The following is a 22,329-nucleotide window of genomic DNA, read 5'->3' as shown; positions in this document are numbered from 1 at the left end:
ATAAGGGGGGCTGCTGCACTCAGAAGGTTTTTTACCTTGATGTTTAGAATGCAAAAATGTAAAAAAAAAAAAAAAAAACCTTCAGCCTTTATATCCTTTTACCATTTTACAGTTATCACCTGAACCAGAGATGGGGGGAAAACATTCCTGCTCCAGTGACGTGACTAATATTCCTCTCACTTTGGGGAGAGTTGCGTTCCTAGGACAGGAAATTAAGGGAAGTATTCCCAACTGGGCACAGGAAAAAAAAAAAACTGACAAGGGTTTAACCTACTCTGTCTATGGGACTATTACTGTGTGGGAACTACTCTATGCAAAAACAAAAAAAGCTTTGACTATTCATATACAGGTGAAACTCGAAAAATGAGAATATGGTGCAAAAGTTCATTTATTTCAGTGCAGCAACTTAAAAGGTGAAACTAATATATGAGATAGACTCATTACATGCAAAGCAAGATAGTTCAAGACGTGATTTGTCATAATATTGATGATTATGGCTTACAGCTCATGAAAACCCCAAATCCACAATCTCAGAAAATGAGAATATTCCATGCAATCAATAAAACACGGATTGTACATAGAACAATATCGGACCTCTGAAAGGTATAAGCATGCATATGTACTCAGTACTTGGTTTGGGCCCCTTTTGCAGCAATTACTGCCTCAATGCAGCGTGGCATGGAAGCTATCAGCCTGTGGCAGTGCTGAGGTGTTATGGAAGACCAGGATGCTTCAATAGCGGCCTTCAGCTCTTCTGCATTGTTCGATCTCATGTCTCTCATCTTTCTCTTGGCAATGCCCCATAGATTCTCTGTGGGGTTCAGGTCAGGCGAGTTTGCGGGCCAATCAAGCACAGTAATCCCACGGTCATTGAATCGGGTTTTGGTGCTTTTGGCAGCGTGGGCTGGTGCCAAGTCCTGCTGGAAAATGAAGTCAGCATCCCCATAAAGCTGGTCTGCGGAAGGAAGCATGAAGTGTTCCAAAATCTCCCGGTAGACGGCTGCGTTGACCCTGGACTTAATGAAGCACAGTGGGCCAACACCAGCAGATGACATGGCTCCCCAAATCAACACAGACTGTGGAGACTTCACACTGGACTTCAAGCATCTTGCAGTGAGTGCCTCTCCATTCTTCCTCCATACTCGGGGTCCTTGGGCCTCTCCATTCTTCCTCCATACTCGGGGTCCTTGGGCCTCTCCATTCTTCCTCCATACTCGGGGTCCTTGGGCCTCTCCATTCTTCCTCCATACTCGGGGTCCTTGGGCCTCTCCATTCTTCCTCCATACTCGGGGTCCTTGGGCCTCTCCATTCTTCCTCCATACTCGGGGTCCTTGGGCCTCTCCATTCTTCCTCCATACTCGGGGTCCTTGGGCCTCTCCATTCTTCCTCCATACTCGGGGTCCTTGGGCCTCTCCATTCTTCCTCCATACTCGGGGTCCTTGGGCCTCTCCATTCTTCCTCCATACTCGGGGTCCTTGTGCCTCTCCATTCTTCCTCCATACTCGGGGTCCTTGGGCCTCTCCATTCTTCCTCCATACTCGGGGTCCTTGGGCCTCTCCATTCTTCCTCCATACTCGGGGTCCTTGGGCCTCTCCATTCTTCCTCCATACTCGGGGTCCTTGGGCCTCTCCGTTCTTCCTCCATACTCGGGGTCCTTGGGCCTCTCCGTTCTTCCTCCATACTCGGGGTCCTTGGGCCTCTGTTCTTCCTCCATACTCGTGGTCCTTGGGCCTCTCCATTCTTCCTCCATACTCAGGGTCCTTGGTTTCCAAATGAGATGCAAAAGTTGCTCTCATCAGAAAAGAGGAGTTTAGACAACTGAGCAACAGACCAGGTCTCTTTTTTCTTTAGCCCAGGTAAGACGCTTCTGACGTTGTTTGTTGTTGAGGAGCGGCTTGACAAGAGGAATACGACATTTGAAGCTCATGTCCAGGATCCGTCTGTGTGTGGTGGCTCTTGATGCACTGACTCCAGCCTCAGTCCACTCCTTGTGAAAGTCCCCAACACTTTTGAATGGCCTTTTCCTGACAATCCTCTCCAGGCTGTGGTCATCCCTGCTGCTTGTGCACCTTTTTCTTCCACACTTTTCCCTTCCACATAACTTTCTATTAATGTGCTTTGATACAGCACTTTGGGAACATCCAACTTCTTTTGCAATGACCTTTTGAGGCTTTCCCTCCTTATGGAGGGTGTCAATGATGGTGTCAGGTCTTTCCCATGATTGGGATTCCTACTGAACCAGACTGAGAGACCATTTAAAGGCTCAGGAACCCTTTGCAGGTGTTATGGCTTAATTCTAATTTTTTGAGATTATGGATTTGGGGTTTTCATGAGCTGTGAGCCATAATCATCACAATGATGACAAATCACGGCTTGAACTATCTTGCTTTGCATGTAATGAGTCTATCTCATATATTAGTTTCACCTGTTAAGTTTCTGCACTGAAATAAATGAACTTTTGCACGATATTCTAATTTTTTGAGTTTCACCTGTACTTTGAGACAAATCAATCAAAGCCCCACCCCAGCACAGTATTTTTGTTCTTTTAGAAAAGTATATCATTTAAAACTACAGGTGTACCTCGGTTTACGAATTTAATGCTTTCTCCGGGACGTTTCGTATTGCGAAAAATTCGTAAACCGAAATGCGGTTTCACATAGGAATGCATTGAAAACCAATTAATCCATTCTGGAGGTCAGAAAAAAGTCTTTTATCGGTTCAAAAATCTGTATGCAGTTCACCTTAAAGGCATAGTACTGTACAGGGACATGATTAAAAAACAATTTGTAAATGCATTGAAAACCAATTAATCTGTTACGGAGATCAGAAAAAAGTAAAAAAAAAGTCTTATCTGTTCAAAACTCTTTATAAAGTGCACTATAAAGGCACGGGGCCGGCGCTATAAACCTCCCAGGTGCGATGCATCCTGGGGAAACTTGCTTCCTATTGCGAAAAAAATTAATAAACCCAGGCATTATTTTCAATGAATTTTGATTCGTAAACCGAAAATTCCGTTAACCGAGGCGTTCGTAAACCGAGGTACACATGTATCTGAATTGAAACTGATGGTTGTAAGCGCAGCTGGCGGTGTTGTACGATTTGCCCCAATGATATTTTTGCTGGATAGCCCGACATGCAACAGTAAAAAAAAATAACTGTTTTTTGACTTTCTTCATGTTTTCACTTCAAGTTCAACTGCAATCACTGCTGCTTTCCACATACCTGGGACCGCAGGGCTGCAGCAGGGGACACCTGAGAACGTTCCAGTTGGTTTTGTCGATGACGAGCGAATGGTGGAGAGGCTTCTCTGGGGCTGTACGTAGTGCTCACCCCTGGAGTCTGTGTGGAAATGGAAATGTATTCTCATTACAAAACTTGGTAAAAGAATTATAAAAGCTGATACTTTTTTTTTTTTTTTTTTTCTGCATGTTTCTTTTTTTCCAGGGGCTCTTCTAGTCTGGCTGAAGATCTTCCCCTATAGCGCCCCTACCTGGAGTACAGAGACTGGCAGACTACCACCTATGCTCAGTGAGTAGATTTATATGAATTATACCTTGTTCACATGGGTGACCAGAGAGCGGTAAAAACAGGTGGTCTATCTGCATTTTTGGCAACCAGAGGGGATATTACATATTAGTGCAGCTACAATGCTTTTGCATTACCACGCAGCAAAAATTATACAGCATGTCACAGCTTCCAGCCAGTACTACTGTCAAATGAGACCCATGCAGGTGACTGGGGCTGTGCCATAACCACAAGACCAACGCTTTGCTCACAGCTGCGTTGCAGAATTTAAAATGAAATATACCTGTTCAGGGCATTCAGTGAAGTACTTCCTCATGAATGGCTGAGAGCCCCTGTTCTACCTCCCTCTAAAAAGCTATCCACCACTGATCACTTTTCAGAGGGGTGATAGAGAGTGCTGCCCATGTCAGGCCTTACCTTGAAGCAAGTTTTATTTTTTTTTTTCACGGTCGACTAGAGTGCTATGCCATTTTACCACAGTAATATTTCAAATTCGGAGCTCCTTTTAGTGGATATTAGAAACTCAGACAATGTATTCAGCACCATTGCTGAACAATACAGTTACAGGCTAAATGTAGAGTGTATGCTTTTCTGGTGCCGCCATAGCTGACCACCTTCTAGAAATTGTACAATAGTATGGAAGGCTCCGGAAGGGTCTAATCCCTATAGGAAGGGTACCACCGTCCCTCTTACACAAAGCAACAAACATACACCGACATGGGACTTTTACAGGTACCAATACAAAACGTTGTTATATAAAATTCATATATATATATAAAAAATATTTTCATTAAAATGTATAAGGCTGATGCACTCATTCCTCATGATAATAACCATTCTGCCCCCCTCTTTGAATAAGCCCCTCCTGCAGGATATAACGACTACAGGAAAGTCCAGAGATCCCAGTGAAGGGAGTTATACTGACACAAAGTCTTTCCTGGTCAGTTTTCTAAATCTGGTTTTGCCTATCCTGATGCAGGAGGGATGTCGGTACCTGTAGACAACTGAGGGATGCCGGTACCTGTAGACAACTGAGGGATGTCGGTACCTGTAGACAACTGAGGGATGCCGGCACCTGTAGACAACTGAGGGATGCCGGCACCAGTAGACAACTGAGGGATGTCGGCACCAGTAGACAACTGAGGGATGTCGGCACCAGTAGACAACTGAGGGATGTCGGCACCTGTAGACAACTGAGGGATGCCGGCACCTGTAGACAACTGAGGGATGTCGGCACCTGTAGACAACTGAGGGATGCCGGCACCTGTAGACAACTGAGGGATGTCGGTACCTGTAGACAACTGAGGGATGTCGGCACCTGTAGACAACTGAGGGATGCCGGCACCAGTAGACAACTGAGGGATGTCGGTACCTGTAGACAACTGAGGGATGTTGGCTCCAGTAGACAACTGAGGGATGTCGGCACCTGTAGACAACTGAGGGATGTCGGCACCTGTAGACAACTGAGGGATGTCGGCACCTGTAGACAACTGAGGGATGTCGGCACCTGTAGACAATTAAGGGAAATTGTCTACTGGTCCTGGAGTGGCCTAGCCAGTCTCCAGACCTTAATCCGATTGAAAATCTGTGGAGGGAGCTGAAAGTTCGAGTTGACAAACGCCAGCCACCAAACCTTAATGACTTGGAGAGGATCTGCCAAGAGGAGTGGGCCAAAACCCCTCCTGAGATGTGTGCAAACCTGGGGGCCAACTACAGGAAACGTCTGACCTCTGTGATTGCCAACAAGGGATTTGCCCCCAAGTACTAAGTCATGTTTTGTGAAGGGGATCAAAAACGTATTTCCCTCATGAACATGCAAATCAGTCATCATTTGTTAGACATGCATTTTGTTTGAATGTTTTGTTGCTATTCTGTCTCTCAGTGTTACAATACACCGAACATTGGATTTGTAGATTGATCATTTCTTTGTGAGTGGGCAAACATTCAATATCAGCCGGGGAGCAAATACTTATTTCCTTCACTGTAGATGACATATCTCTGCTCTTGTTTTATAAGCCGTTGATCACCAGTGGAATTATTATATATGGATTTTTTTTTTCTACAGATTAGAATTGACAGCCATGAGGAAGAGGGGGAGGAGCCTAACCATGGCGGCGCCGGAGAGCACGATGTGAGTGCTCTCCGACAGCCTCCAAGCCAGACCACCACGGAAACCCCCGTTTGCTTAGTCCTGTGGAGACCTACCTGAGTAAGGAGGTCTCCAGGGGGAGAGATGCCGGCGCTCTGAAGGGACGGGAGCCGAGCTAAGGGAGGAGAGCGTGCTACGGAGATCCGCGATCAGCTGCTCGATTGCCGGGGAGATGCAGTAAGGAGGAGTGAGCACGTGGGTTGGCCGCAAGGGAGCTCTGGGAAGCTGAGACGCCGGCCGGTTCCCTGTCAAGTGCCGGGTCCCAACCAGGAGAGCGGAGACACCGGTTCAAACCCCAATCCTACCATACAGGAGAGGAAAGAGGAACAGGACCCACAGTTCATAGGAGACCCTGTAGGAATCCCCCAGAGACATTGGCCAGATGTAACGAGTGGACGGCTGAGGATCTATGTCGACCCACTGGGTGAGTGGGTGAAGAAGGGTGAGTCCACACGCAAATAATTGTTTAAGCTTGCTGACCTGTGGGAAAGGACTTTGAAATTGCCTATAAAGAAAAAAGGGGGATTCCCAGGGGATTTGGAAAGTGAACAGTGGGAAAAGAAAAAGGAAGTGTTAAATTGACAGAGCCTGTCTGACATCATTACCCCAATATACAGTTTAAAATTTCCCCCTGATTAAAGAGCACAGTCAGTGCAGAAGATATGAAGAATAAAAGTGTTAAAGGTAGTGGGCTTAAAGGGTCCCAGACAGGTACAATTAAAAAGTATACCTCCCAGGGGAATGCGACTCCAGAAAGGGCCAACAGTGGAAATGAAAAAGGGGAAATGGAAACCTCCTTGGAGAACAGTCCTAGATTGTCATTGGGCCCGGAAAATAGTAACCAACAGTGGAAAGAAAATTCCGTGAGGATAGACCTGGTAAAAGATCTACAAGTGCCAAATAAAAGAGAGATGGCTGAAATGTTTAAGGATCTGGAAAAAACTATTAAACAAGAAATGACAAATATACGTCAGGATCTAGGGCACCTGCTAATGAGAACGGAAGAAATGGAGGAAAAAATTAACAAACATACCCAAGACATAACAGACTTAGAAAAAAAGTCCGCTATGATGAGGAATATGCAGAAACAACTGCAGTATAAAATAGAAGTACAGGAGAACAGGTCCAGGAGAAGCAACCTGAGGATAAGAGGAATCCCAGATATCCTGAAAGGGGGAGAATTACAAGAAATAGTCTGCAAAATGTTAAATTCCATCATGGACAGACCTGTAACAGAGGAACTTAAACTAGATGGAGTTTTTAGAGCAGGAAAGCCCCAACAAGGTAAAGCGAAGGAAAAATCAAGAGATGTGATTGTTCAGTTGCAAAAATATGGAGATAAGGAAGAGATTTGGAGAAGGACTAAAGGAAGAACAACTATTCAGTATGGAGATATAAATTTCCAGATTTTTGCGGATTTATCGCACGAGACTTTGTGGAGAAGAAGAGCATTGAGGCCCCTGTTAGAGCAGATGAGATCAAGGAATGTGCAATACAGATGGGGTAACCCAGAGTGTTTAATCGGATGGAAGAACGGTGTTACAGCATTTTTGAGATTTCCTGAGGACTTAAGAGACTTCTGTGACAGACTGGAATTGCAGAGAATGAGGATCAGTGGGTGGGAAACAGAGATAGAAATAGGCTTTGGGGGAAAAGAAGTATGGCAGGAAGTAGGTAGGGGAGGGGTAGCGAGGAGTTAGTTGGGAGAGTGTGAGTTTTTTTTTTTTTTTTCCTCTTCTCTCCCTAACTATCTCACTAAACTGCATCGCTAAGGTTAAAGAAATAAAACAGGCGTGGGAAACCGTAGAGGTTGGAGGGGGGGGTAAGTCGTACATGGGAGGAGTTCAATCCCCAGGTATAAAAATCAAAGGTGGGTTCATTACCACAAATGATTGATAGGCGGCTTGAAGGCCTAAATAGGGGGGGGGGGCGGGGGGAGGTGGAGTGAGTAGGAGGGGTGAGAGTGGGAGGGTGTTTAGGGGGAGCGGGGGGGAGGGATATGATAAGAGGGTTAGGGGGGGCCTTAGGGTTAAGTCTCTGCATGCTAGAGCGGGGAATAAGAATAAATTGATACAAGACTGATGGAAAACTTGCGATTTTTAACATATAATGTAAAAGGTTTGAACTGCCCAGGGAAGAGGTTTAAAGTTTTCAAGGAGCTACAGCACAGAGAGGCTTCAGTGGTTTTTCTGCAGGAGACTCACTTAGAAATTAAATGAAATGTAAAGCTGTACTCAAGAAAATATCCAACATGGTTCTGTTCTGATTCCCCGATTAAAAGAGCTAAGGGTGTAGCAATATGGTTTGCAAAGAATATAAGGTGGGAGATTGAAGATAGAGTAACAGACCCGGAGGGGAGATTTCTATTTTTGAAGGGTAGATTACAAGAACAGAAATGTACTATTGTGAATATTTATTGCCCAAATAAGAGACCGGAGGTATACCTGAAGGGAGTTCTGAGAAAATTGATGGCATTTAAGGAGGGTCTTCTGATAGTGGCGGGGGATTTGAATTTTTGCATGGACCCACAAATGGACACGAATTCATCGGTGCAGAGAGAGGGAGGTAGAGCTTTGAAAAATCTGAAGGGCGTGTTGTATGAGTGTCAATTGGTGGATATTTGGAGGGTGACACATGGAAAAGAGAGAAATTACACTTACTTTTCTAATGCCCACGGGATCCCTCTGATGATGTGTACTCACACGATACGCGTTAGGGAAGTGCCAAGCTATTTATATCCTGTGTACATGTACCTCTGGTCTGGCCGTTTATGAGCAGCTGAACCGTTGTTAGTAAGTTCTTTTCTGATTATTTACCTACTTTAATAAACGATATCACACTATTTGAGGCCTTTTTCCACGGGCTCTTTATTTCTGGGGAGCCTGTAATTCTGAAGGTCCTGGGGCTGTGCTTAGCAAAGGACACATCTGCAAGTGACATCCCTGGATCCATGACACAGCTCCTCCTGGAACGGATGACATCTAGTGGTCGCCCTATAGATGACATCCGCCTGATCCTCTAATACAGTGGCTGGACTCAGCTTCCATCCGGATAGATGACATCTAGTGGTCACCCTATAGATGACATCTCCTGGCTCCAGTGATACAGTGGCTGAGCACCAGGGGCAGGTCTTAAATGCTCCATGCGCTTTAATATGCGCTATCTGGTTAGTGCATTATTTGGCTATTATCATTTCTGAAAGTCACTACTTTTGGTTCTTTACATATTGGAGACTGTATGCATTTTCAGCACATCTGATGAACTTACACTGACATTTTACTGATCCACTATCATATGTGGTCTATCATATGTTTAATCGCTATTTGGGTTAGCGCTGCACTCTCATTCTTTATCAATGCCCACGGGATGTATTCCAGACTGGACTACATATTAGTTGACCACCAACTCATAGATAGGGTGGACAAAATAGAAATTGAAGAGATTTCTATCTCTGACCATGCTCCGGTTACATTGAAACTGAGGTGGGGGAGATGTTTGTCAGGAGGGACAGGATGGAAGTTGAATGAAGCTCTCCTTCTAGATCCCGAGGTCGACCGGAAAATTAGAGTAGAAATCGAAAGATTTTTTCAGGAGAATGAGACAGGGGAGGTGTCGGTGGCCACAGTGTGGGAGACCCATAAGGCCTATATAAGAGGTATACTGATGGCAATCGGGGCAAAAAAGAAAAGGGAAAGAAGAGAGAAACTCACTGGACTGTTAAGAGAAATAAGTGAATTGGAGCAGATACATAAAATTAAAAGAACAGATGAGATAAGACAGAAGATGGTAAAAAAAGAGAGAAGAACTAGGGTTTTTGATGGAGGAGGAGAAGAGAAGAATCTTTAATAAAGTTGCTAGTGAGAGATATAGATGGGCAGATAGGCCAGGTAGATACTTGATGAGAGCTTTGAGGGAAAAGAAAAATAGAAATTATGTAGAAAAAATAAGGACCCCTAACGGAGAAATGGTTTATTGTACCAAAGAGATCACTAGAGTGTTCAGAGAATACTATAGTAAGTTGTATAATATTGCCCCTCAAGACTTAGTCAATATAGGTGGGAAAGAGAGTAGAGAAAAAAAGAAGAGCGTATCTTAAAAACGCAGGATTACCGAAGTTAAGTGAGGATCTATTGAATTCCCTAGATATGGAAATAACACAGGAAGAAATAAAAAGTGCATTAAAAAGTACCATAAAGGGGAAAAGTCCAGGCCCAGATGGTTATACAGTGAGGTACTATAAAAAATATAGCGACTTGTTACTACCAAAAATGGAGGAATATATGAATGCCCTGGGAGGAGAGATGGAGATGAGACGGGAATCTTTACAGGCCCATGTGGTATTAATTCAAAAGGAGGGGAAGGATGCTTCTCAATGCTCTAGTTATAGACCAATATCACTTCTGAACATCGATACAAAGTTATATGCAAAGGTCTTAGCAAATAGATTAAAAGATCTAATGCCAGATTGGATCCAGCCAGATCAAGTGGGATTTGTGCCAGGAAGAGAGGGTAGAGACAACGGTTTAAGATCTCTGTTGCTTATCCAGAAGGCCAAGAAGGGGAAAACGCCAGTAGTGGTGCTTTCGATTGATGCTGAAAAAGCATTTGATAGAGTAAACTGGAGCTTTATGATGGACACCCTGGAGACTTTAGGAGTGGGAGCAAGAATGAGAGAGTGGATAGGAAAGCTGTATAGAGAGCCTTCCGCGGTTATAGTGGTTAATGGGGAGAAGTCAGATACTAGAGGAATGTCAAATGGAACTAGACAGGGATGTCCACTGTCCCCATTGCTGTATGTTCTGTCGCTGGAACCTTTGCTGGCAACAATTAGGAAGAATATAGATATAACAGGGGTGAAGATAGGAGGCGAAGAACATAAAGTGGCAGCTTTCGCTGACGACCTGCTGTTTTATGTGGGAAATCCGAGGATAACACTTCCCAACTTAATGAAGACCTTAAAGGAATATGGGGAGCTAGCAAACCTGAAAATTAATCCATCAAAAACTGAGATCTTAAATGTTAATCTCCCAAGTAGCGAAAAAGAAAAAATACAAAAAGAATTCTCTTTTATATGGAAAAATAGAGAGATAAAGTATTTAGGGGTTAAATTATCTGCTTCTTATACGAATTTATATAAGTTAAACTATATTCCACTCTTAAATGAGATCAAGGAGGAATTAAGGAAAATGGGAAGAGGTATCCCGTCTTGGATAGGGCGTATAAACCTGATAAAAATGGTAATTGTACCTAAAATCTTATATAAATTTCAGATGGTCCCAGTTAAAATCCCGGAGGCATTCTTTAAAGTAATAAAAAAGATGTTAACAAGATATATATGGAAAAATAAAAAACCTAGAATATCATATGACCTACTGAGTAGAAATAAGGAGAAGGGAGGATTGGGAATGCCAGACATAAAGAGGTACTATAGAGCTGTAATCTTAGCTAGAATGTACGATTGGACACATAACCCAGAGGGAAAAAGGTGGGTTAAGATCGAAAATGATTTAAGCGGATCTACCTTGAGTAAAAATATATGGGTTCCAGCAAAGTATAGAGGTTTAAAAGATTCCACGAGTGTTTTCACAGTAAATGTTTTTAAGGTGTGGGATAATTTGCACAAATATATGAAATGGGAGTTCAATTCACAATTAATATCACTTAGGAACACAGATTTTTTTCCCCCAGGTAGGGAAGAGAGTATAGGAAAATGGTTCAAAAAAGAGGATATTCAACTGAGAGATATAATGGATGGACAGCAGTTGAGAACACTTAAGGACTTGAAAACAGATAAAAGAGAACTTTTTATTAAAATAGATGAATGGAGATATCACCAATTAAAACTCTTTGTTAAAAATCTTCCGAAACCTTTGAGAATGAGAAGGGATTGGAATCCGTTTGAGAGGTTGTTAGATGCACGCGGAGATGGGAAACGGGGCACAGCTAAGGTATATAAAATTCTCACCGAGTTAGTTACACACACAAAGCCACTGTATATAGCAAAATGGGAAAGAGACTTGGAACTAGAGATAGATGAGGAAAAACAAGGGAAAATATATAGGTTGATACACGAAAATATAAGTATGAGAGAGGTGGAGGTAAATTATAAATGTTTATCGCGATGGCACATTGCACCAAACGTGGAACACAAGATGAATGGGGGAAAGGTTTTAGAGTGTTGGAGGGGATGTGGAAGAATAGGTACCTTATATCATCTATGGTGGGAGTGCCCAATGATACAAACCTTCTGGGAGAAAATAGTCCAATTAATTTCGATAATCACTGGGATAAAAATAGGATTGAACCCTGAGGTGTGTCTATTACATAGTACAGATCTACCAGTAAATAGATATAAAGACTCCGGTGTATGGCATTACTTGAATGCGGCTAAAGGTCTGATTCCTAGGTTTTGGCATAGACCAGAGATACCGAGAGAGGAGGACTGGGTAGAAAGAACAAATCAGATATGTAAGATGGAGAAATTATACTACATGCAAGTAGACAAGATGGGGTTATTTTTTAAGAAGTGGAGAAAATGGGAAGATTTTGTAGCAAGATCTACGAAGTAATATCTTAGGAGGAAGTTCTTGTATATTTATTAAGGGAAAAGTCAATAGAAGTATGCAGAGTGGGAGGGTTTATTAATTGGGAAAATGGAGACATTGTAGGGGGGGGTGGGTTTTTGGGTGGTGGTAGAGGGAAGAAACTAGGGGTTGTAAAGTAATTATAGGGTTTTGGAAAATGATCTTTTTGTATATGAAACTGATGAAGAAATGTGTATATTATTCTGAAAATAAATAAATATTTAAATTAAAAAAAAAAAAAAAAGAATTGACAGCCATTACTGGACGGCAAAATCTGTACATGAATGACGTTCTCTGTTTATGGAGGAAAGGTCAGTACGGCTCTTATAATAATCCTTTACTGTCAGATATGAAGAAAGTCATTGCTGACCGCTGCAAAATCTCTTGTGTTTTATTTCTTTGGATTCAGAGCTTTCTGAGCAACTGACCAACTATCACTGTTTCTGTACTTGATGCTGGAGACAGCCAGGAAACTAGTATTTCCAAAAGTGGATGCGATGCCAGCCTAACAAGTCTACGTTAAGAGGTTGTCACGTGGCTACTGATTAAAGTAGAAGTCCAGTCAAATCCTACCTAAACATAACCCTGCTCTCACCCCCATTCTAAGCCCTATACCAGGGGTAGGCAACCTGCAGCTCTCTAGCTGTTGTGGAACTACATTTCCCACGAGGCATTGCAACATTACAAAACTGAGTTACAGCTATGACTTGCAGAGGCATGATGGAACTTGTAGTCCTGCAACAGCTGGAGAGCCGCAGGTAGCCTACCCCTGGCCTATACTAACTACCCTGTAGAGAAAAGGGTGCATACTTACCTGTTCCCTGAGCGCTTCAGTCCAGGCACATGATGGGATCCCAGCGGCTGGCTTCTGTGTAGAGGAGAAATAGCTGACAACAGATGCCCCATAGTAAACCTATAGGTGACTCCACCGCATAGGCACTGCAGCCGTTGTGGACGATCTCTCCTCTTCACCAAAGCCAGCCGCTGGGGAGATCACATGACCGTACTGTGGGTGTAGGATTATAACATTTTTTTTTTCTATGGTTGAACTGGATGGACTTTTGTCTTTTTTCAGCCAGACTAACTATGTACTGGAGTGCCCTGATAATAAAGTAGATACAACTTTCTTCTACAAGGTAGCATAGGGTTTAAAAGGGAGGAGGCTTAAAGGATAACTTCACTTTTACATAAATTATAAATGCACATTTTTTTGCAGGTAAAAAAAAATACGGATCTATTTTTTTTTTTTGGTGGGGACCTGTAAAGCATTGTACTCGCAATAAGAGGTGTACTGCTACGGTCCAGCAGACTGTCTGTGAAGCTGTCTGCCCGTATCTCCAATACAGGCAAGCAGTTACAGACCGACAGGAAACTCACTGAACTACCTAGAACACTCAACAGCATCCTGGTAGTTCATTGAGAAGTACAGGCCGACAGCTGCAAAGGCTGTTGGGACTTGTAGTTTTCCCATTCACAGAACTAGATATAGTGAATGCAGGGTCCGAAGAGACCAGATATATAGTGAACGCGGGGTCCGGGGAGAGCGGATATAGTGAACGCGGGGTCCGGGGAGAGCGGATATAGTGAACGCGGGGTCCGGGGAGAGCGGATATAGTGAACGCGGGGTCCGGGGAGAGCGGATATAGTGAACGCGGGGTCCGGGGAGAGCGGATATAGTGAACGCGGGGTCCGGGGAAAGCGGATATAGTGAACGCGGGGTCCGGGGAGAGCGGATATAGTGAACGCGGGGTCCGGGGAGAGCGGATATAGTGAACGCGGGGTCCGGGGAGAGCGGATATAGTGAACGCGGGGTCCGGGGAGAGCGGATATAGTGAACGCGGGGTCCGGGGAGAGCGGATATAGTGAACGCGGGGTCCGGGGAGAGCGGATATAGTGAACGCGGGGTCCGGGGAGAGCGGATATAGTGAACGCGGGGTCCGGGGAGAGCGGATATAGTGAACGCGGGGTCCGGGGAGAGCGGATATAGTGAACGCGGGGTCCGGGGAGAGCGGATATAGTGAACGCGGGGTCCGGGGAGAGCGGATATAGTGAACGCGGGGTCCGGGGAGAGCGGATATAGTGAACGCGGGGTCCAGGGAGACCGGATATAGTGAACGCAGGGTCCGGGGTTTAGTAACACTTTAAGTTTAGATAGGACTTGACTGGACTTCTATTCTAACGTCAAAGTGTATGTCAGGGCAAAACAAAACCAAATTGCATACATAAACATTTCTCCGTGTTTATCCCTTTTTAAAATGCTGCGAGTACAGAAAGTGTGCCAGAAATACAGAGAGCGCCTAGCTTCCTGTATCCACCTGACAACACAGTGCCTCTGCTGCACTGAAATCTAGCACAATGTTGTCAGTTCTCCCCTGCTGGACTACAGAGGGACCTACTCCATTATATCATGGGATGCATGGAGGGGGAGGTGCTCTGTAAAACCATTATTTAAGTACAACTTCTGTCAGTTTTTGATTGCTGAGGGAGCGTGTTTCTGGTGGAGACTTCCCTTTTCTGTCCAAGAGACCGGAAGTAAGCAGAAATCTCCCCACTAGATCCTAAACAGCAATCAAATACAGAAAGAGGCTCTAATCTTCTCCCACTTCATCCAAAATGAAAAAAAGATAAATAAACATTTGGGCTAGCATTACGCTTTAAAGGCTCGTTCACACGGACATACTATAACATACACCCGTGTGAATGATGTGCTTGTCCTTCGCGGGGATGTACAAGTGTTCTGTCCCCCATACAGGCAGTCCCATTCATGTCAATTGGGACACAGCAGCTGCATGGACGTTCACACTGCCTGCGTTTGGGGCTGCACACCCACATGGCTGCCAAATCCCTGTGATGAACACTATAGTATGTCCATGTGAACGAGTTCTAACAGGAGTGCCGATGGGGCCTTACATTGTAACTACATTCACATTATTATTTGTTTTTTGGCGAAGTGAGGCTGAGGCCTCATTGTGGAGAATTCCCCTTACCTTCTGTCCCATTAACAAGGTTGTCACCTGGACAGGAAGTGAGAGAACACCCCCTAACAAGCAATAAAAAGCACTGAGGCCCAGTGAGCAGTAACAAGTGACACTGCTCCAAAACTTTGAAAAAAATGTGTCTGGCGATACACCAGCATTAGGAGGACTTCTCCTTTTATAACTACTAAATCTTTTTTTTCATTTTTTCAGATATTTATCCATTGATCGGCTGCTTACACCCCGCTGTGCATTGATTGGCTGCTTACACCCCGCTGTGCATTGATTGGCTGCTTACACCCCGCTGTGCATTGATTGGCTGCTTACACCCCGCTGTGCTGAGACACCATCATCCCTGCAATCTCTGGACTGATCATTACCTCGGGGAAGATGACTCGGCTATCTGCTGTACTTTCTATTTGTTCTTTTTAGTTCACAGAGTCCTGATTGGGAATAATGACAGGAAACCACAAACATCTTTAATAAATATGTAGTTTTCACCTGTGTTTTTTTTTTTTTTTTACTGTTTGTCAAAAAGATAAATAATCAATTCCCAGGATTGCCATATCCTATCCTCAGCACGTGGTAGAAACATGGAATGTAGAGCACACCGGAAATGTTTACCCTTCAAGTCCCAGTTTTGGGCTGGGCAGCCCCAGTAAGGTCTCTTTCAGACAGCTGGCAATGCTAACCACCCTCTGAGAAGCGATGTGATGGATCGCTTTTTAGAGGTAGGTAAAGCAGCAGCTGGCAGGCAATCAGGAGTGGCCACTGCTCCCTCCTGAATTCCCTTTTTCCAGCTGAACGTGGATTTCCTGACACTTGTTTTTCTGTTTACTTTATCAGTTGCTGAATGCCATTTTACATTGCATAGCCACACTGGAATTGTGAGCCAAGCTTTTGTCTAGCGGTGCGGCTCCATTGGTCTGTTTACAGCCATGTCAAGCTGTGAGGTTAGAATTCTGGTGGGTAGCCAGGTCAGCAATAAAACCTGGGCTCAGCCACTTGGCTTTAACATCCCAACCACCAGTGTGAAGAGACATTTTAATTATTATTTTTTTGGTGATATTACAGACCATGGACTGAAAGTGACATGGATGGGGTTCCACGAGGTAATGTGATGCTCAAGCATTTTACATGCTTGGGACTGCAATGATCTCAAGCCTGTTACAGAGATGATGGTTTACCCCCCCCAAAAAATAATAATAATGATGACAACTAATATAAGTAGTTGAATAAATGCTTAAAAAAAATAAAAATAAAAGATACACTGGACCGGAGGTTAATAAGCTTTCCAGAATATAATGAATAAGAGTTTGAAATAATATGGTGCTGGTTGCAATTCCACAGATTTTTCATATCAATCTTGTCAATACTGGCCATCAACACTTGCATCAGATACCCAAAGGCAATTGACTGCTAAACACAGCAACTCCCCTCCTTTATTATCAGTCATACAGTTAGTCTAACTTAAAAAAGAGAAAAGTTCAAAAAAGAAAAAAAAAAAAAAAACCTATAATCCTATACCCACAGTTGATCCGGAGAAAGGCAAAAAAAAAAAAAAACCAGCAAAGCATGATCCAATTTATAGTCGTATTATATAGTCCGATTCTGAAGAGCTGGATGTGAGATTAGAACCTGGAACTCCAAAACTACATCTACTACCAGGCCTGGTTACTAACCCCTGAACCAACTCTCAGATGACTCTTTTGTTTATCATAAACTTGTCAACTTGTCCAAAACTGGAACTCAACCGCCCATCTGCTATCAGTTCTGAGTTAAAACCATATAAATTTAACCAAAAAAAAAAAACCCCACCAAAACAACAAAAGAAAAAAAAACAAAACAAAAGAAAAAAAAAACAAAACAAAAAATAAGAAAAAAAAACAAAACAAAAACAAAAGACAACGAAATAAAAAAAAACAAAAGACCAAAGAAAAACATTACAAGTCCCACTTTTCACCGACCTGACAAACATTGTTGCTGGCAGCAGTTATTGGATATTGGATCAGCTGCTGCTAATTCTTCATTAGTTGGCCAATGCTCTACGTGACTCACAAGGATGAGCACATTATTAATTGGTAACATAATTATTTAACTTACTATATCTGGATTTAATAATTCCTATTTAGAACACAAAGGCTGAGCTGTGCTCTGGCTCAGAGGTTTAGCAGCCAATCAATGAGCCGGCAGAGATCTCCATGTTGCCGGTTTGATTCCTGGATCATCCAGCTATGTTTAATTTACTAAGTCTTTTTCCCCTGTGATGTTCAAAGGACAGGCTTCTTGAATCTCAAGCCTCAGCTTCTCTCTGGTGTAGAGGTTTAGCTGCCTACCCATAGACCAGCATGGCTTTTGGCTTCACAGGTTCAAATCTGACCTTATCCTTTGGATTGTGAGAGGATGTTATACTCCTGAAATAGGGCAACAAAGAGATGAATTATTGAGCAGAGGCGAGTAGCTCAGTGGATAAGAGTGTTGACCCAGGGCACCGTAGACCCAAGTTCAAATCCAAAGAAGTGCTGTAGACCCCCCAAGGGCAGATCCATGAAAGCACTGCAGACCCCAAGGGCAAATGCTGAAGTGTGCTGTAGACTCCAAGGGCAATACTGTGAAAGCACTGTAGACCCCGAGCTCAAATCCCTGAGTGAAAGCTTGGAGGCCACGGACAACCCACCAGTCTGCTCCAGTCCCAGGTCCCCACAGACCTGTAACATGTGTGGGCATCACATTAGGTTGTGGACACCCCCCTCCTTGGTCCACGGTCTGTGACATCACTGCAACATATATAAATACAATGGGCTGTCTTACCGGGGCAGCCCATTCAAAAAGCAGGGACTTAGGGTTTTCTTGGCCTCACCCTATATATATATATATATATATATACCCACCCAGGTGCCACACCATACCTGAACCCTCCAATGGTGGGACAAGGTAGTGGGTCCAAAACATTTCCCACAACCCCATCAGGGGATCAGGCACTGCACAGCACCCGGGACACACAAGGCCTTTCTTCAGAGGGATTTGAACTCAGGTCTCCCACAGACCAACCAGTGACCTAACCCTCTGAGCCACCAGCCCTGCTCAAGCACTAAGGTACTCTTTGTTCCATTTCAGATGGAGGAAGAAGGTACGCATTAAAAAAAAAACAAAACATAACAAAAAAAAACAAAAACCACACCCCAAAAAACTAATAGCACCCACAAGCAATATACTATATAACAGCACCACACTACCCCTGAAGTCATCTCATTCAATTTCCTATAGGGCAGGCAGATGTATGATTAGATAAAACTGTTCTACTGTCACAAATGTAATAGTAAAACCCTCCCAAATAAACTCAGCCCCTTATAATTCATGTAAGCTTTAAGGTGTTCTTTTCAAGCTTTTTAAATCCGCAGCTTTCATTAAGAGAATACCTGAAGGTCCAAGTTTAGACACTATTATGTGTTATGAGGTGACACCGGGCTCCCAGCTGTGCTCCTGCCCTGTCACACGCACCCCTGCTATAGCCTGAAAGCAGTGGTGCTGATAGAACTGGCACAGGCATGGACCATCACTGACAGAAAGCTGGTCCCCAGCAATGGTGTTCAGCAGGTGCTGGAGTGAGTTGAATAAAGACAGAAAGTGACTGAGATGGAGAGAGAGAGAAAAAAAAAAAGAGAAATGTGAAAATATTTATTTTGAAAACAAAAAAGGCAATTATTTCTTATGCATAATAAAAAAAATGTCATCCCGTTCTAACCAACATGTACAGCGGGTGCCAGTCTGGGAGCGATCGCTGTCCCACTAGGACACCACAAAAAGTTATAATGAAAAGGATGGAAGTTCATGAATCCAGTAGACAGAGCCGTCATCTACTCCACATGCTTCTCTCATTCTTGACTATTGTTCTATATGAGGCATGCAAGAAAAAGAGAAGTATAGAGGTCAGGAAGAAGTAAACCCCCCCCCCCCCCTTGGTGTCACACAACTCAGAGAAATCTGATCAAACAGACTGTATTAAAATTAATTGTTCTGGTCATATCATTCCTCTGTCTCACCATCTTTAGACACCCACAGCTCAGAGTGGACAAAGCATCTGAATGATACACCCAAACCATTACCAACATAACTACTGACTTATCAGAGGGCTCCAAACTGCGGCACACGGGCCCAATGTGGCTCTTTGTTCGCCTTTATCTGGCCCTTGGGGCACTACTCCTACCGCTGAGACCAACTACCGGACGCAACTCCTCCCGCTGGCACCAACGACGGGACGCGACTCCTCCCGCTGGCACCAACGACGGGACGCGACTCCTCCCGCTGGCACCAACGACGGGGCGCGACTCCTCCCGCTGGCACCAACGACGGGACGCGACTCCTCCCGCTGGCACCAACGAAGGGACGCGACTCCTCCCGCTGGCACCAACGACGGGACGCAACTCCTCCCGCTGGCACCAACGACGGGACGCGACTCCTCCCGCTGGCACCAGAGATGAGGAACTAATCACGCCTCTGACACCAATGAAGGGACACTATTCCTCCCACGGACACCAACAACGGGACACTATTCCTCCCAATGACACCAACGACGGGACACTATTCCTCCCAATGACACTGACAATTAGGCACTATTCCTCCCAATGAGATGAGGAACTAATTACGCCTCTGACATCAATGAAGGGACACTATTCCTCCCATTGGTACCAAATACGGGACACGATTCCTCCCACTGGTACCAAATACGGGACACGATTCCTCCCACTGGTACCAAATACGGGACACGATTCCACCCACTGGTACCAAATACGGGACACGATTCCTCCCACTGGTATCAAATACGGGACACGATTCCTCCCACTGGTACCAAATACGGGACACGATTCCTCCCAATGCCACCAACGGCGGGACACGATTCCTCCCAATGACACCAGAGATGGGCAACTAGTTACGCCTCTGACACCAATGAAGGGACACTATTCCTCCCAATTACACAAAAGATATAATTTTTCTACTTGCACTGACCACCAAGCCTATGGCATAGTTTACTCCCACCTATTCTACTCCCATTGGCCACAGTCTGGCCCCCAAAAGAAGAGCAGTAAACTGACCCTTTGTATTGAACGTTTGGAGACCCCTGGTACAGATGGCCATTCAGAGGATCCTACTCTCCTTCCAAATCATATGGTACATTCCCAACATCAAGACACCAGCCCTAGCAGAAATCCAATTTTATTTTTAATAATGTTTTACTTTTTTTTAAATTATTCTTGACATTTATTTATTATTGTTATTTTTTTTTTTTAACAGCTCTGTGGGATGGGCGTTGGTGAAATATCAGGGATCTAAAACAGCCCCTGATGGTTCACTTTGACACACACACACACACACACACACACACACACACACACACGTTTGGCATGGGAACACAGACTACACTCATGTGCAGGAGTCACACCACGACTATCCAATGGGCGTAAAAAGTAGGCTGCAGGACCCCAGAAGTATCAGTGGGATAGATGATGAAAGTGGAGAGTAGCAACTGGTGGCTGGACCTGTCCAGAGGGTTAAGGGTGACACTTTAAAGCATATCTAAAGCCAAAAACAATACATTGCCACTTAGAAGCCCCTTTTTCACCTGATGATCCTCCCAGCAGGACAATTCCTGTCCTATGGCGGCCACGGTAGCTGACATCAATGGAGGAGCAGTGCTATCACTCCAAGAAGTGTGTTAGAACTACAGAACCACTCCTCCTTTCCTCTTATCTAAAGCATATGAGGAGGTGTTCTGTAGTCCACAGAAAGAAATGTTAACAGTGCAGCAGACATGGAATACAGGAAGTTATATTTCTGTCGGAAACCATTGATTTTTTTTAACAGTTTTGCTAAATTCTCAACGTAGTAAGTACAGCTCACAGCACAAAAATTAAACTGCAAAGCAGGTAGTACAGACTTGGCGTGGTACAAAGTTATAAACAAGGTAGCAAACAATAAAATTCTCAATGTAGTTTAGTACACGCTAAAGAAGTAAATGCCCAAAATAAGGCACCAGAAACCCACATCTCAGAGAGTAAACAATAACAGAGGAGACAAGGCGCTTCGCTCCTAACTTCAGCTTGTTCAGTTAAAACTTTGAAAATGAAAGCTAGAAGCCGATTGGTCCAGATTCTGTCTGCTCCATTATTAGTAAATCCCGTCTCTGAATCCTATCAAGGCGGTAGAGGACATTCACCAAAAAACGGGAGACAGAGAAGACAATATACGACGATTACAACTACAGTCAACGGAACTTCAATACGAGGAAGGACAATGTACAGAATACTTCAAGCCAACTGCCTAGCTGAAGACAAAGCCCACCTTTTGGAGCACAGGTGTCAAACTGGCGGCCCTCCAGCTGTTACCAAACTACAAGTCCCATGAGGCATTGCAAGACTGCCAGTTACAAGCATGGCTGCCAAAAAGCAGAGGCATGATGGGACTTGTAGTTTGGCAACCGCTGGAGGGCCGCCAGTTTGACACCCCTGTTTTAGAGTATGTGACACCCAAAGTATGAGCTGTGTTACTATTCTTCCACAATACATGGTGTCCTGTGAATTGGAAGTGGAGATCCCGTTATTCAACTGCTCTTCCTCCATTCATAGAATGTGATGCATTGTGGGATACCTGTAATAAAAGCAATGTGAACAGCGGAGAGAGTAGAAGAGGGCAGGTGAACAGCACAACTATTGTCAGCAACTGCTGTTGCCTCTGACAGTGCTAAAAAGACAACTGATCAGGACCTATCAGACAGCTATGAAGCAGGCACTGCAGGAAAGATATTTGGTCAAAAAAACAAAAAAAAAAAAAACCCAAAACAACACACACACACACAAAAACAAACAAAAAAAACCCAAAACACCTTTAGCTTTAAAATTTTCCTTTGTCTAAGCAAGTCTCCTCTTCAAAACAAACGTATTATATTGCCGTTTACCAATTCTTAGATGTGCTGGCTGCATTAGTTTTCTGTTTCTAGGTTCTCTTCTGTTAATCACAGTAATCCCAGTAAGTCAGTCTTAAGAAAAGAAAAAAAAAAGGAAGAAGAAATAAGGAAGAAGAAGAAAGAAAGAGGAGAAGG

The 22,329-nt window shown here is 44.0% G+C and overlaps 1 protein-coding gene and 1 long non-coding RNA gene across 3 annotated transcripts in view; one reads left to right on the top strand and one right to left on the bottom strand.

Annotated features, from left to right (window-relative positions):
• Window positions 1-15,733, top strand: part of CABLES2 (Cdk5 and Abl enzyme substrate 2) — a 58,429-nt gene extending 42,696 nt beyond the window's left edge. Inside the window, exon 11 of the mRNA XM_089661532.1 lies at window positions 15,447-15,733. Coding sequence (XP_089517658.1) covers window positions 15,447-15,461 — 15 coding nt within the window. The 3' untranslated portion in view covers window positions 15,462-15,733. The remainder of the gene's footprint in view (window positions 1-15,446) is intronic.
• LOC149436722 (uncharacterized) overlaps window positions 1-22,329 on the bottom strand; it is a 58,791-nt gene that overhangs the window by 24,111 nt on the left and 12,351 nt on the right. For both annotated transcript variants that reach the window (XR_016308270.1, XR_016308271.1), the window contains one exon: window positions 3,223-3,339. This is a non-coding gene — a long non-coding RNA (uncharacterized LOC149436722). The remainder of the gene's footprint in view (window positions 1-3,222; window positions 3,340-22,329) is intronic.

This window comes from Staurois parvus, unplaced genomic scaffold, assembly GCF_062004578.1.
Source record: "Staurois parvus isolate SC_StPar_1 unplaced genomic scaffold, SC_StPar_1.0 ptg001349l, whole genome shotgun sequence".
Classification (NCBI taxonomy): Eukaryota; Metazoa; Chordata; class Amphibia; order Anura; family Ranidae; genus Staurois; species Staurois parvus.
Note: the sequence above shows the minus strand (reverse complement) of the source record. Positions and strands in the feature narration are given on the sequence as shown.